This window comes from Tiliqua scincoides, chromosome 4 (assembly GCF_035046505.1).
Source record: "Tiliqua scincoides isolate rTilSci1 chromosome 4, rTilSci1.hap2, whole genome shotgun sequence".
NCBI classification, from domain to species: domain Eukaryota; kingdom Metazoa; phylum Chordata; class Lepidosauria; order Squamata; family Scincidae; genus Tiliqua; species Tiliqua scincoides.
The window spans coordinates 173,854,381-173,870,315 of record NC_089824.1 but is presented as its reverse complement, the minus strand read 5'-3'; the positions used below and the strand labels follow the sequence as shown (position 1 = coordinate 173,870,315).

General features: G+C 44.7%; 1 protein-coding gene across 1 annotated transcript in view; it reads left to right on the top strand.

The window, feature by feature from the left end:
* The window catches only part of LOC136648534 (uncharacterized), an 82,873-nt gene extending 67,183 nt beyond the window's left edge, over positions 1 to 15,690 (top strand). The window contains exons 14-22 of the mRNA XM_066624650.1: positions 3,183 to 3,326; positions 5,907 to 6,035; positions 6,727 to 7,322; positions 7,901 to 8,046; positions 9,268 to 9,323; positions 9,749 to 9,832; positions 11,919 to 12,047; positions 12,518 to 12,655; positions 15,511 to 15,690. Coding sequence (XP_066480747.1) covers positions 3,183 to 3,326; positions 5,907 to 6,035; positions 6,727 to 7,322; positions 7,901 to 8,046; positions 9,268 to 9,323; positions 9,749 to 9,832; positions 11,919 to 12,047; positions 12,518 to 12,655; positions 15,511 to 15,690 — 1,602 coding nt within the window. The remainder of the gene's footprint in view (positions 1 to 3,182; positions 3,327 to 5,906; positions 6,036 to 6,726; positions 7,323 to 7,900; positions 8,047 to 9,267; positions 9,324 to 9,748; positions 9,833 to 11,918; positions 12,048 to 12,517; positions 12,656 to 15,510) is intronic.
* The last annotated feature ends 245 nt before the right edge of the window (positions 15,691 to 15,935 follow it).

The following is a 15,935-nucleotide window of genomic DNA, read 5'->3' as shown; positions in this document are numbered from 1 at the left end:
GCGGAATCATCTATCGCTTCCCATCATGCTTCCATCCCCAATTCCTTCTACTCTGTCACTACCTTGTTGTTCTTTAACCTTCCCATTCTCATCCCATAGGGATGAGGAGTCCTGAACCAGATAATCACAAAGATTATGAGTAACTTAATTTTAACAGATAGTATTAATATTATTATTAACTCCCCAAAGTTATTTGGGTCCATAGGGACTGAAATACAAAACTCTGTATTTGAGAAAGAAAGTGCAGCTTGAGTCTCATTATTCATGAGGGTTCTGTTCCCAGAACTCAGTGTATGGCAAAAATCACATTAAAGCAAATCCATTTAAAAAACAATGTCCCTTTGCTAAGCAATTCAAAAACAGCCTTGCTGACCTTTGTGATGTAGGCAGACAAGCAATCAATCAGTCTTTTCTAGGCGCTTAGAAAGGCTTCACTCCGAACCAGCAACCCCTCCCTTCACCCAGACCACAGTGCTGGGGAAAAAAATGCAAAGTGATTATCTTTCTTTCACCTGCTCAAGGGGAAGGGATGAGTCACTTACCTTGAGTGAAGCTGTTCTAAGTGCCTGGAGAGAGGATGATTGTTACCTGGATGCTCTCTCTTGCATTGAGGCTGTTGTTAAAATGACTTTTTTTCTTTAATTTAAAGGGACCCTCTCATTGATTTGAGATAATTGGGTTATACCTGTGAAGGAAGCCTGACAACAACAAAAATGAGCACCATACATATCAAAAAGTATTAATAAGCTTGAGTAGTAGAAATTGCAAGACTCTTTTTAAAGCAATTGCTTTCTTCTTTCTCCATGAACCCTCTTTTTCTTTAAGAAGGATGGTGAGGCTTGCTGGCCAAAGGCAAGAAGCCCATAGCTGCCCACCCCCCATGAAGAGTGGCCATGGGGCTCAAAACACATGGAGGGTCCTGCTTGCCCCTGTGACTACTCTCAAAGGGCTTTAAAAGTTCCTGTTCATAGGCACTTATTTCCAGGCAGCACGATGCCAAGCCACCAGAAGAGATGCTGCGTGGACAGAGCAAGCACTTGCAGAGCTTACAAAGGCAGCACACGTGTCCCATTCAGCTCCACAGCCTGTCCCTTCTGCTTCCACTCAGCCCAGAAGGGATGGATGCTTTTTTATGAGGCACTATAATTTCTCCTTTGGGATCCGGCCATCATCCATTCTCACGACATGACCGAGCCAACGCAGGTGTCTCTGTTTCAGCAGTGCATACATGCTAGGGATTCCAGCACGTTCCAGGACTGTGTTGGCCGGATCCCAAAGGATCTCCTCTATGGAGAACTCGTGCAAGGAAAGCGCCCTACAGGTAGACCACAGCTGCGATACAAGGACATCTGCAAGAGGGATCTGAAGGCCTTAGGAGTGGACCTCAACAAGTGGGAAACCCTGGCCTCTGAGCGGCCCACTTGGAGGCAGGCTGTGCAGCATGGCCTTTCCCAGTTTGGAGAGGCACTTGGCCAACAGTCTGAGGCAAAGAGGCAAAGAAGGAAGGCCCATAGCCAGGGAGACAGACCAGGGACAGACTGCACTTGCTCCCGGTGTGGAAGGGATTGTCACTCCCGAATTGGCCTTTTTAGTCACACTAGATGCTGTTCCAGAACCACCTTTCAGAGCGCGATACCATAGTCTTTCAAGACTGAAGGTTGCCAACAACTGAATGATTTCTCAGGGAAAAGAAAGCAGCACAAGGCAGAGCTTGGAGGGGGGAGGCTTGGAAGCGAGGGGAGTGGCTGATGGTGTGACTCATTGAGACTGGGCTAGAATGCCAGACACGATTTCTTCCTTCCTGAGGCTTTGTGTCCCCCCCCCCCCCGCAGCCCTTCCCCTCATGTTGAACTGGCAGCCAGAAAGAACCTTTGTCGCCACCTCAGCACAGGGGTTCACTGGCAGCTGGGGCGGGAGGGGTAGGTGGAAAAGGAGCAGAGGCAGCGTGTGCAGAGCAAGCGATAGTGCTGCTTTAGAAAGTAAATCACACTGAGCGCATGTGCAGTCCATGTGTGTGTACGCAAACCTTCCAGCTGACAGGGCTGAGTGGAAGCAGAAGGGACAGGCTATGGAGCTGGGCGGGACACGTGTGCTGCCTTTGCAGGCTCTGCAAGTGCTTCCTCTGTCCAGGCAGCATCTCTTCTGGTGGCTTGGCATTGTGCTGTCTGGAAATAATCTCTCAACCAATGATCTCCTGGTGTAGCACTGGTGTATCATTCCCTCAGTATGTGTTTTGACCATTTATTGATTTCTCCTACACCCCCTTAGGAACATGGCCCAACTTGGTGAAATCTATCAAATTACCATAAAGCCGGCCCTGCCAGACACACAAAATAATTATTTGCAGAGACTGTTACATTAGCTTATGTTAAACAGCAGGAACCATTGTTTTCCTTTTCTCTTGATCTTTTTGCACATCAGCAAACTGCATGAAATGCTGTGTTTGTGAATGCCTTGCAGCAATAATCTTAGGCACACAGTTGCACTTGGTGGAATTCTGACATGATGCCTTTTCACTGCTGTTGACTTGGATGTGACCATTCTCTTCAATAACAGGATGCCCTTGGTACCAAAAGCCCACTGCAAAAACAGCTACCCCCGCCCCCCAAAAAAACTTTGTCAGTAATTATGTTCCTATTTGCCATTGAGACCTTTGTTGTCATGTGCAGTTGAAGTGAACACTTTGGGGTACAGCATTTTCTGAGAACTGGGGCATCTTCTTGATTTTAATTGTATTCCCTCATTCCTGTTCATACTCTAGTATACCCTAATCTACTCCTCTGGTCATCAGCATTGACCAATGAGACCAGCCCAGGGTGCTGGTCCTGCAGAAGGCTCCAGCAGTTGCCTTCTGAGTGGTGGACATTGTTATAACTGAGTCACACTCTGATCTGCTGATGGTTTGGCAAGCCTTGTGTTACCTGCCCAGCACTGCATCACTGTTGGCTTCCCCTCGATGTGTTTCAGCCATACACTTCCCCTGGAGCAAAAAAGCAGCCGCTTGCAGAGGAAGGATCAAGAATAATTGAGAGGAAAGAGTTTGTGGAAGACAATATGCAAAAGGGATTGGACCATCTTAGAAATGAGGCAATGGTTGTGCAGGCCATTCATTTGTGTACCATTAACCGATCATACTTCCTAGAATATTCTAACTCTGATTTTTCCCTTTGAAATCTCTGCAGACCCAAATGGCAGACAATCATGAGGATGGAGATCATAATCAAACCTCTGTCAAACCTCTGGCTAGTGGGTCCTCCGGCTTTCTGACTACAACCAGCAATGTTCATTCTGTGCCCGTGCTAGTGAGAGGAAAAGAAACTCCCTCGGTAAAAATGAGGGAGCCTCATGCATCTTGGTTCCTTGAGGGCATAGTGGGGTTAACTTTTTGAATCCTGAATCCATTCATGTTTATAGAGATTTATAGTGAAGTCCTATCTGAGTTTGACCAGAAGTGAATAGGGTCTAATGGGTCTTGCTCCCAAATAAATGTTCTTAGGATCATAACCTCTTAGTTCCTGGTGTCATGAGTGGCAAATCCTGAAGGAATAATTAGCGTGGAAAAGCACTTATGATTTGCCATTAAGGTTTTTCCACCACCTCCTCCTCCTCCTGTAGGGTACTCTACCGCTTGCTTTGCAGGTAGGACACTGTCAATCACTGATAGCTTTATATCCTCCTTCAGGATTAGAGTCAACCCAGTTGTGGGCAGTCCCAGTGTAGGAATTATGTCTCTGAATGAATAAAAATGCAGCATCGACAGGACACTCCTATGCATGTCTACTCAGAAGTAAGCTCTTTTAAGTTCAGTGGGGCTTATATGTATGTATGTATATAGGATTGCAACCTAAGACATTGAAAAAGAGAAACAACTGTTATTACTGTTACTTCAAGAACTGTTATTTCTGTTAAGAAAATAGTAGAATAATAAACTGATGGGAAAGGGTTTTTAAAGTTTTTAAAAAATTAATATAAAATAAAAAGGTAAAATATGTCCTGGGATAACCATACCCATAAGAACAAAGTAAACTGCAGAACGTGGGAGCTCACTCCCTTAGCCTGGTTCCAATGCACAAGGTCAGCATGTACTGGAAGAACCCTGAGTGGGGCAGGAGATCCTCTATCAGCTAAGGAGGCAAAAACCTCATGGTTCTCAAAGGAACATTTTGTGTTACCCACCTCCACTGAGGGAGAAAGTATCCTGCTATGGCATGGTAAAAACCTATTATCCTGATTTGGATTGCTCACTGCCTGCCTTTACATTTTCAATCATGCTCCCTTACATAGCAGTTTATGCTGAGTAATATTCATTCAATCAATAATGCTCAATAGTTGAGGACACACATGACCAAGTGAGGCATCTTGTTCTGAGATTGTAGAGCAGCGGTTTCCAACTACTATCCCACGGCACATTTGTGTACTGTGAACGTTCTACAGGTGTACTGTGGGAGTTTGGAGGAGGGTTGTATATTAGTCAGGCCATAGGGGATGTAAGCGCCTGTCCAGCAGTGCGGTGTGCCTTGTCAGTTGTCAAAAAAAAAAACACAACTGATGCTGTGCCGTGGCAGTTTTTGCACCTTCTCAGTGTGCTGTGAGATGAAAGAGGTTGAATAGCACTGGAGAGCTAAAAGCAGTTCTCTTGCTACTTCCTATGAATCAGGGGTGCCACCTGCTGGCTCTTCTTAAGAATGCGTCTCTGAATAGTGAAAGAGAAGAGAAACAGAAAGGAAGAGCCTTTTCTTTTTGTTGGAATGGCTTTCTCTGGGCTTGAGCATGGGGAACATTTTCCAACTGTTTGCAGGTCCTTCCAACTTCCTTTCCTTCCTTCCATCAAAAATTGGACTGTGAGGACTTGCTATCCCCAGTTGAAGGAGGAAAATATGGATTGCATAGGCCAGTTTGGTTGTTCCTTTCTGGCTGGTATCATGACTCAGAGCACAGATTACTATCCATTAGTATCTGCAGCCCTCAAAAGACTCATTTGAAATCCTGCAGTTGTGGCCGGCCTGAAATTTGTATTGGAAGTCCCTGTCATAAGGAAGGAATTTGGGTGGTGGTGTTTTGTTGCAGTAATGGAAGTCCCTGCCATGACAGCTACTGGCATGGGGGGGGGGGGAGTCAAGGATATGTAAACAGGAAGTGGCGTTTGAGGCTTTCCAGAGGACTTGTGAGGACCCAAGGAGACCACACACTGCCTCCTCCATCCCTCAGAAGGCCCCTCCAGTGTGGGGTCGCATTCAGCTGGAGGGGACGGTATTCTGCAGTCCTGCTCCCGGGCAGCACAGGGGCCAAGATAGTCAGCAGTGACAGGATGAAGGATGGAGGTGGTGGTGATAGGGTTATCCATGCCTGAAGTGTTTCTCTCCCCCCATCTTAAAGAATAAGTGTGCCCAGCAAATTGAGCTGAAGAGGGAGAAAATAAACCATGGGGAAAAACTGAATTGTACTCCTCTCTTTCCCAACAACTAAGAACAGAGAAAGGAAAGGGAAGAAGGGAATCCACCCAGAGGATTTGTTGAACACTGTTGCTGGAAAGCAAGCAGGACCACACTTGGGTGAAGTCTACCCCTGAAAGAGAATATAAAGTCCTCTTTGATTGACAAGGCCCTACCTGCAAAGCAAGTAGGAGGTCTATTGTAATGTGATTTGATCTTATGGTGAACCCATCGTAAAACAGGGGTCCACTATAATTTCCTTTTTGTTCCCCATCCCTCAGGAGCTATAGCTGCTTTTTAAATCTTCTGGGCCTGTTGCACCTGCTACTGCCCTCTGGTCCCTTTCTCTGTGAAGGGTATTAAGCATGATGGTAATTCAGAAGCTCCTTGATCCAGCCAGGAGCATATTGCTCATTGCTGTGTGCTTGCTTCATTGCTGCCCTCATTCCTCTCTGATACAATTCATCCCTTCAGACTGACTTTTGGGAAACTCCTTCTCTACATGCTGAGCACCTCAGAGGATGGGCACCGGAAGATTATCAGGAGCCACCTCGGTGTGTGGACAAAGCTGACAAGTGTGACAGAAAGGCTGACAGAGACTTGGTAAGTTGGTTGTAACGGATTGTGAAAACTGTTAGGGAAGGAGAAGAAGAAATGAGTATTGGAAGAAAATAGCATGCAGAGAAGAGAGCTGCCAGGAAAGGAGCAAGAAGAGGAAAATATGCTGTGTAAAGGAAGTTAATTGGAGTTTGTATAAAGAAACGGGAGAGTGGGCAGATGGTCATGGCTTTTGTCAATAGACAGGATTGATAGTAAATAGAAGGCCTCATTGGGCTTTATAAGGAAAGAATGAGAAACTTAAACTGGAAAACCTCAAGTGAGATAAGGAAAATATGTTTGGGGGGGGGGGGAACAACTGTCACAGGGATGTAGATAAGTGGAAGACAGTCACTCAGGCAATAGGGAGTCCTTGAAGCAAAGTCCTGTCCACGTTAGGAAAGGTGTAGGTGTATCTCATTAACTTTGGACTTCCCCTTGAAGGTCTTGTTGAATGTTCTAGAGCAGGGGTGACCAACTGAAAGTTGAAAGACTTTAGGGCTCCTGGACCTTTAACAATTCAGTACGAGGGAATTTTAGCAAGTGCAGCTTATCTCACAGATGACAAGCTGCACCTGCTGAAATTCTCTACACAATTGTTAAAGGTCCAAGAGCCCTAAAGTTGAAAGGTTTGCCACCCCTTTTCAAGAGACTAAGTGTCCATGTGTCCCATTTGATTGCTCACCTCTCTTGCCAGGTGCCACTATGTACTCATGTCGCTTATGATAAAAAAGCTGATACCAGAAGAGTGTTTGATGGCTGTTCATGTTCAACAAAGCATCGCTACGGCAGTGATTCAAGGCATTCTAACACTAATAGGGCCCCAAAGGAGTTGCGTGTTCAAAGTGCACTGCGATGTGGTAGGAGTCCACCGCGACGAGGTAAGACCCCACCACGACGAGATAGGAGTCCTCCACGAACCCCACCACATCGAGGTAGGAGTCCTCCACGATCCCTGTCACGTCGAGGTAGGAGTCCTCCACGATCCTTGTCACGTCGAGGGAGGAGTCCGCCACGATCCCCGCTGCGACGAGGGAGGAGTCCGCCACGATCCCCACTGCGACTAGGCTGGAGTCCGCTGCAATCCACACCACAATCCCCCCAACAAGGAGATTGGGGTCCACCACAATCCCCACCACAACCAGGCTGGAGTCCACAGCGATCCTCACCACAATCCCCACCACGACGATGCCGGAGTCCACTGCGATCATCACCAAGACGAGACGGGGGCTCACCACAATCCCCACCAAGACAAGTCTGCTGCCGTTTCAGGGACTTGTGGGGATCATCTCGGTAGCTATTGTTATGTTTTACCAATTGAGTAGTGCTTGGATCAGGTCAAATGGTGATGGTGCAAGGCATGGAGAAGCAAGAAGAGTGAGTTAGCTAGTATAAACCTGTGCCTTCTTTGCAGTGCAGTGCTTGTGGGTAGGAAGGATTAAGAAATGAGCCCTAGAAAATTGAGACTTGTGTAGCAAAATGGGAAGATGGATAGATTCAAGGTGGCAAGTGCTGGGAATATTCTGAGTTAGTGTCAGGCTTAACCTATGGCTTCATCTGAACCACAGACCTAAATTTGGTCTTAAGCTAGTTTAGCTTTTTGGCTTTCCCTCAATGAATCTCGGGAATTAATTTTGCCAGAGTGTTGCAAACTTTTTGTTAGAGAGCCTTAGCCCTCCACCCCATCTCTTCATGAAATTACATTTTCTAGAATTGTTTTGACTGTGAAGGAGCAAAAACAATATACATCTGAAATGTAGATAACCCCTGTGTCAGGCTCTTAACAGCTCGTGCCCTGTGCACTTAATTGATACTGCATTGAATCCAGATAAGTGTTGCTGCTCAAGTGTACTGTGTGCTTCTTTTCACAGTAGGAGAGAAGACAATTTTGGCAACGATTCTTGCTGTCTTTGCCACTCTAAATATTTCAGGAAACCAGCCCATGAGAGGTGCCAAGAGAGAGATTTCCCTTCCTTGTATTCAGCTCATAAAGTGCATCACCACCATTCCCCCAAAGGTTTGTTGTTGTTTTTTTTCCCCATAAGCTTCATGTTATGTATCAAATGCAGTTGAGGATATAAGGGCACAGTCCTAACCAACTTTCCAGCACTGGGGTAAGGGCAATGCAGCTCCAAGGTAAGGGAACAAACATTCCCTTATCTTGAGGCTTCCGTGACTGTCCCCCTACCACAGAATGCAGCACATGCCCCATTGGCACAGCTGGATCAGTGTGGGAAAGTTGGTTAGGATTTAGGCCTAAGTCTTTGTGTTCCAGTTGAAGGAAATAGGCTAAACTGTTTGGACCGGAACCTCTTACCACAAGATGACAATCCTGGGGGCATCCTGTCAGACATAAACCAAACTTTTCTGACCCAAGTAATGCTCTTTGCTTGACATGCTAAATTATACGGAAGCAAGCTCCACAGTGACAGAAAGGAATGCAGGTCCAGATTCCTGGCTGACACCAGGGCCTTGTGTAAATTTATTAGGTGAATGTTAGGAGTGTTCTGGAATAGGCTAGAGGTCAAACACTTTGGCAGGAGGGCCACATTATCTCTCTGACACTGTCAGGGGTGGGAAGGAATTTGCATTTCAAATTTAAATAAATTTACATAAATGAGTACTGTAGAGATGGAACTTATATGAATGAATGAATTTTACTGAGCTTATTTGTAATACGCATGTAGAACCACATGAGAACTATGGACTGCTTGCCACACACCTCTTGCACAGTGAAAACATGCAGACCAAGCCAGGCCAACCCAGAAACACATGGAGACATAAGTTATTTAGAAGCAATGGGTGTGTGTGTTAAAATAATGTCCAGGGAAAAGCAGAAAACACATAGAGACTATAAAAGGCCTTGCTCTAACTCAGCTCGCATCTGGTGGTCAAGACTAGCAGTTGCAGGCCGGCGCGGGCTCCAACAGTCTCCGATGGGCCAGACTCTCTGCGGCTGGATTGGGGGTCTGCAAATGGCCCAAGGGTCAAGGTTTGCCCACACCCACACTAGACTAGAGGTTTTGGTCAAAAGTCTGCATGAAAGGATGTTCTGCCCATTATTTCAGGCCTGTGTAATTTCATCCCTTTGTTTAATGTTTGTATTACTGGGATTGTTAAATACAATCACCATTTGTACTCTTATGCTTAAACCCACCTCCTCAGTAAGGAGAGGGTTGACTTTCCACCTCATCCACACAGCCACAAGCTGCCTGACTCCTCTTACTCTGTTTTGCAGGAAGGAACAAATCTTACAGAGTGCCACATCCCTACTCTATGGAGAGCCCCACAGCGGTAAGAGGAGATGGTCATAATGTGTTTGCTTCCCAGAAACAGGCATGGGCTCAAACTGTTAACATGTCTTTGGTTTATCAGAGAAGATGTGCATAGCCTTGCAGTGGGATTATTTCTGTATAAGTGATATTTGATTTTTTTGCTAAAAGAAATACGTTTCTGAGCATTCACAGTTCTAGGGCCAACATTACAATCCATCTTTGTTACTGTTGGAAAATTCAATCTACAGGAGAACCTGGGCAATAACTGCTGTTGGACTGATGTAGTCCCATTTTTTCAAGGGCGTGCCATTTGCCATACAAAGTCTTTGTTGTGGGTTTTTTTCAGAACATTCTTTTAGGACCTGGATGCAACTTCCCCCACCCTCCTTTTTTTTTTCCTCTCTCTCCTTCTTCTTGCCCTATAAACTAACAACCAATTTACAGGGGAAAAAGAAGAAAAAATTAATACGCTCTGAAGTAACTGAAAAGATGAGAACAACTTCAGGGAAAACAACAAAGCCACTCAAGGTAGGTGGAAAAGGGCATTCATTTCTAGTGGTTTCCCTGAAAGTGAGAATGTATGATGTGGCTTCATTCTGGGTGTATGTCATCCTGGTCAATCCAGTGAAATGGTTTTAAGTGCTTGATGGGAGGTAGGCTCTGGGTAATGGTGCCAGAGAGGAAAGAAAAAAGATAACTGCAGTCCAGGTATTCTTTGTGGAGCTTTTGAGTTTGGCATTTATCTTTCTAGCAATAATTTTATGTGGCTGAAAGGTATTGTGCCTGCCTTTTTCCCCTTTGTGGTACTATGTGTACCACTATATGTAAGTTGACAAGTTCTTGCATTTTTGTGGGGAAGGAGTGGGCGAGTGTTTGTCTTTTGACAAATGAGACTTTCTAAATGCTATCTGTCCCGTGGGTTATTTTAAGAAAAATCTGTAAGACACTTCATGCCTCTCCCATTCTGGTTCAGCAACAGAAAGAGTGACTGTTCCTAAAAACTGTAGCTAGGAATACTTTTATACCTATGCACACTCTACATGTATTCCAAGGACTTCACAGATCTGCCCACCAACACTCAACTTCCCTCTTGTTTCTTAAAAAAGGATTCAGCCATTTGTTTTGGAAACTAGTAATGATACTGGAATTTTGGGCAGGGGTACCTCTACTGGCAACAAAATCAATATCCTTTGTGTCTGCTGAAGGAGTTCTGGACATAAATCATAAAATTATTGAATTTTGTTCTTTTTAGGGACAGGACCATTTAGGGAGCGTTGATGCAGTTTGAGGTTCTCCTCCACCACTCTTGGTCACACATGTATCTCCTCACCCTTCCTCCAGTGAGCTCAGGATGTTTTATATGGATATGAGTTATACTGTTTTTAGCTTCTCAACAACTCTTAAGTTAGGCTAGGCTAAGGGAGAGTGATTGGCTCAAGGTACCCAGTGACATTTGTGGCTGCATAGGGATTTGAGCTTCCTGGGCAAAGTCTAACTATTTCGCTATCTTGCTTTTCCACTCATCAAATACCATTTTGTTTCCCACATTTTTTCATCAGCAGCATTTGTGATAGGCAATTAGAGCAATATAGTTTTTATATTGGATTATATATATTGTGTATTGCAAGGATTTTATAGTGACAGGATGATTGCATCCTAGGCAACTGTGTCCTGGTCAAATGCATCCCGGTATTGGACATTTGCATCTGTGTTATTACATCCCAGAAATTTATTTCCCAATATATGTACTTTTTTCTTTTTAAAACGCAAAGGTAGGGTTGGGGCTGGGATAAGAGGCTTAGGATATATAACAAGGGATTTGTTGCCCAGTTACAGTGCGATGCAGATAACCAGGATGCATGCAAAAAAAAAAAAAAAAGGGAAGCCAATGTCCAGGGAAGCCAATGAACAGCACATATTTGACTAGGACACAATCAACCAGGAAGCAAATACTTTTGTACTGATAGTTGCATTTTTGTCTCATCCTTCAAGGAGCTTAGGACTGGTACACAGTAAAGCAGGGGTGCCCAAACCCCAGCCTTGGGGTCACTTGCAGCCCTTGGGGACTCCCAATGCGGCCTGCAGGGTGTCCCCGGTCTCCAATGAGTCTCTGGCCTTCCACGCTGGCCGGACACTTGCTGGAGCCAATGTGGGCCTGAAGCAACTGCTTTCAGCATCACAGCCAACTGTTTGACCTCTCCCATGAGCTGTGGGACGAGGGCTCCCTCCGCTGCTTGCTCTTTCACATGTGTGATGCAGCAGCGGCAGCGAAGGAAAGGTCAACCTTGCTTTGTGCATGGCCTTTTATAGGCCTTGAGCTATTGCAAAACCTTCATTCATTCATGTAAGTTCCACCTCTAATATATTCATTTATATAGATTTATTCAGATTTGAAATTTAAATTATTTCTTTTCCGGCCCCCAACACAGTGTCTAAGAGATTATGTCCACCCCCACCCCCCCGCCAGAGAGTTTGGGTACCCCTGCAGTAAAGGATTGTGTAGTTCATGAATTGTTTTGCATCCTGCTGGACTAATTTGTAAAGAATCCAGTTTTGGCTGCAGATATACACAACCAATTATTTTTTTGTTTTTTTTGTTCCTGAATACCTGCAGATCAAGAAGAAAGCTAAGGAGGCCCGAGCCCTTGAAAGTCATGACAACTTGTCTTCAGCTGATAAAGCAGCCACCCCACCAAAAGCTACAGGAAACTTACAGCCTGTGAGAAGAAAAGGATCTGAGCTGGTAGGAAGAAGTATTTTGATCTTGAAGTTGGCCTATCCACACTCCACGATAGTGAGAGTTTCTTCCCTTTCTTTAGCCTTCCTTTTCCCATTTAGATGCATTTTGTCAATCTCTAAGATCTTTCTACCTGATACAGAAGTTGCTTGCTGTAGGGCCAAGTGTGTATGCAAAGGATTATAGGACTGTTTCCATGATCCATTCAAGTACATGGCTTAATGAAGCACTATGTGGTAATTAATGTGATACCTGGATTTTACTCACTGCTCCTGAAAAGTTACCACTTCTGTTTTACTTTAGAACTGCCTGTGGTCTCACTAAGGTCAGAAAGATCATTTAATTTGATTTTGTTATAAGGTGAATAATTAGTGTCCTCATTCTTCTTGTGCAAGATGCAGAGCAAAATTGCAATCCTTGCATACTCTTAGGCCAAGTTAACTCCTCCCCCCATCCCATTGGGAACTCTCTTATAGATCCAGGTGACAGCTGGCAGTGAGGACCCAGACTTTCCTTGCCAGCATACTAGAGATGAAATTGGTTCGTCTGCCCAATCATGGACTCCCAGTGACCGTACTACAGCCATACTGGCAAGGAAGGAAGAGATTGAGCAGGTAAAGAAAAAAGCAAAGCTCCCCAATAGTGCTAGACTATCTGTGTATAGAATAAGTGGAGTTCTGGAATTGGATGATTAATAAAGTATATTTTCAACAAAAATGATTCACAAAGCGGTTTACATATCTAAATAAATGGTTTCCTTTTCCCAAAGGGCTCACAATATTTAAAAAAAACATTCAAAAGAGGCAGCAGCCATTGGCAAAGATGCTATGGTGATGCCTTATGATAATGTAATGCTGTTTTCTGAGAATGATATAAAGGGCTTTTTGAAGGTCAGGAAAAAAGAGGTTCCTTTTTCTTCAGAGGAACAATAGCCACATTTTGAAAAGGTGAGGAATGTCATCTTAATCAAGAACCAATTCATTTATGGCAAGTGTGGAGTGCATAAGCAGGCAGGACAAACATCCTGAAACCCAGGGTGACCCAACCTGAATGCCCCTTTGCCTTCACAATCATATTTCTGGTAACTGTTGTTGTCCTTGACTGAGCAAACAAATGTCAAATTACACACATCCAAATATTATACCTACTCCTCATTTTCCTTTTGTTCAGCTTTCAATCATCATTCCTTTTATGGTACATTACAATCTCCTCCTATTCCTTTCTACCATTTCTACTCATTAAAGCAGGTGGCGGGAGGGAATCTCTGGATCCTTTTGTACTGCTGCTTCCTAGGGGTATTCATACTGTTGTTGAAAGGTGGACACATAAAAGCAGTGTAAAGTATATGTTTCCTGCTTTATTTCCTCCCAAATAAAAAAGTCTTAACCACAGAAAGATTGTCTTCATTTTGCATCATAGACTTGTATAACAATATGAGGGGTTGTAGCTCAATGTAGAGCAAGCCCTTTGCATGCAGAAGATCCCAGGTTCAATCCTGAATATCTTCAGGTAGGGCGGGGGGGGGATTTCTGTCTGCAGCCCCACAGAGCTGCTGCCAGTCTAGATGCCCCAATAATCTGATTCAGTATAAAGCAGCTTCCTATTTTCCTAACTTCTTAAATAAGATGACAAGAAAAACCTTGCGATCTGGGCTTAGTTATTGCAAGACACCAGGCTACATTTTTGAAGGGTTTAGTCCCACCTGCGTGCTTCAGAACTGAGTCAGTCAGTCTTCATCTGTCATCAGGTAACCATAACCAAACTGAGACTAGTGGACAGAGGAGGGCACTCCAGTTTAAAAAAGATATTTTTCTCCTGCTCTGAAATGAAGATGAGAAGCAGTGTTCCTTTATTCCTTCCTCTTGACAACATAGGGAATAGCAAAATATTGGAGGAATAGAGCAGTATAAATATCTGAAGGCAAGTGCATGATGCACAAATTTACAGCCCAATCCTGAGCTGCCCAGTGTGCGGGGCTGCAACGATGCCGAAAATGACTGCCACTGTATCCTGCATGCTGTAGGCAGCCGCCGCCACCTCCTCTGGAGAAGGGGACTTTTGTCCCCTTCCCCTGGTCGATTCTACGGCGACCCAAAGGTCGGCATAGAATGAAGAGCCTCCATGTTGAGCGGCCGGTCCAACACAGTGGCTCTGGATTCAGTGGAGCAAAGCTCCACCGATCCCGTCTCCTTCCCTCCCCCCGGAATGCCTCCTCCCTCCAGTTCCCCCCACCCCTACCTACTGCTCAGCAGTCTGTGCAACTGCTGAGCAGCGGAGCTCTGGTGCTCCACCAGTGCTAGGGCCCACAAATGCACCTTACAGCATGTTTGCGACAGTGCGTGCTGGCAGTGAGCTGGTGCACACTCCATAAGATTGGGCCTTTAGTGCTGTATGTTTGTGGTATGTCTCTGGCCCTGTATAGGGAGACAGCTAAGGGGTCCCATGGATGTTGAAAGAATTAGACCTATAATTGAAGAAATAAGGATACAAGAGTATGGAAACAGCAGCCAGATATTCCACCCATTTGTTCACAACACGGGATAGTAATAACCTATAGGAAACAGTACAGGCATATTTTCAATCTAGTTTAGGGTGTTGCACGAGAATATTTTGCTGTTTTTCCTTCCATTTTAGAGTTCATGTGAGGTTAGAAAAGACATTCCTGAGAATGGGAACATGCAAAAGGCTGGCTATAATTGCTGAAATTGAAGTGGGAGGAACATTTGGAACAAGAATGTCCTTGAACTGATTAGGGTATAGGCCTTTGAAGAGGAAGTCTCTGTAAATATAATTACTATCCTCTGGTTTCCCAGTCGTTGTCATCACTACAATAGATAGGAATCCTCACCACTCATGAAGGTACAGTGGCCCCATGTCTTACACAAGGACTGTGTTTCAAAGACAGTGCGAAAACCAAAATCACCTATAGTTGAAACTCCCTTAAGCCCAACAACTGAGAATTAAAGGCACAGTATGAGAGAGACACATGGAGACTGAGGGAACAGCAGCTCCATTCTCCTGTTTCAAGGCATGCTCTGAGTATAAACATTCAAATAGCAGGCGGAATACTTGAATTTGCACGAGTCTGTTGCACATAAGATGAAAGCTGACTGTATATTGAAATTATGTGACAAGTCCACCTCTGTCCCTCTTTAACCACCCTCATAAATATGACGGGTGGTTTGTGATCTTGAGCATGTCATGCAATTTAAGATAGAAAGCTGTGACCAATGGAAAACCCATTCTGCTTTGGCATTAAAGTTGTGCTTGAAACGGCACCTATCTTGACAGCATTTGTTTGGTGATGCATTTATCACTTACCTGCTTCTTGTACTTTGCCTGTTGCTAAGACTAATAACCAACACAGTGTCTGCTCACAGCTAGTATATAGAGAGAAATGTGGTATTTTGGAATGTGTCCTTGGATGTTGTCTGTGTGCCTAACATAGCCTTTTTTTTCTTCCCTACAGGCATACCAGCAGGTTCTCCTCAACTTTGCAGCAGTAGCTACCATGCTGCTGGAGACACAGCCCTGCATGACGGAAGCAATGGAAGCAGCACTACAGGCCACCCTGAGGAGGTTTGGGAACTACTACGAATGCAAGTTGAAGGATTTCATTGACCATTTTGACTTGGCTGAAGATTCTTGAGATCTGGCTGGTGTGGCTAGGAACTTTTGGAAGACTGAATCAATGGGGTGGGAAGTGGCATGTTTTTTGAACTTAGTGATAAAGGGATGGTATCAGGGAAGCCATCTCTTGCCAGGAGAGCTGGCAGGGCAGAGATGAGAAGCCCCAAATAATGAGGCTTATCTGTCAAATAATGAGGGCAGTTGCCGGAAGGATTGAAAATATAGTAGTTCTGAACAAAGGGAAAAGAGTGGAGATTAGAATGT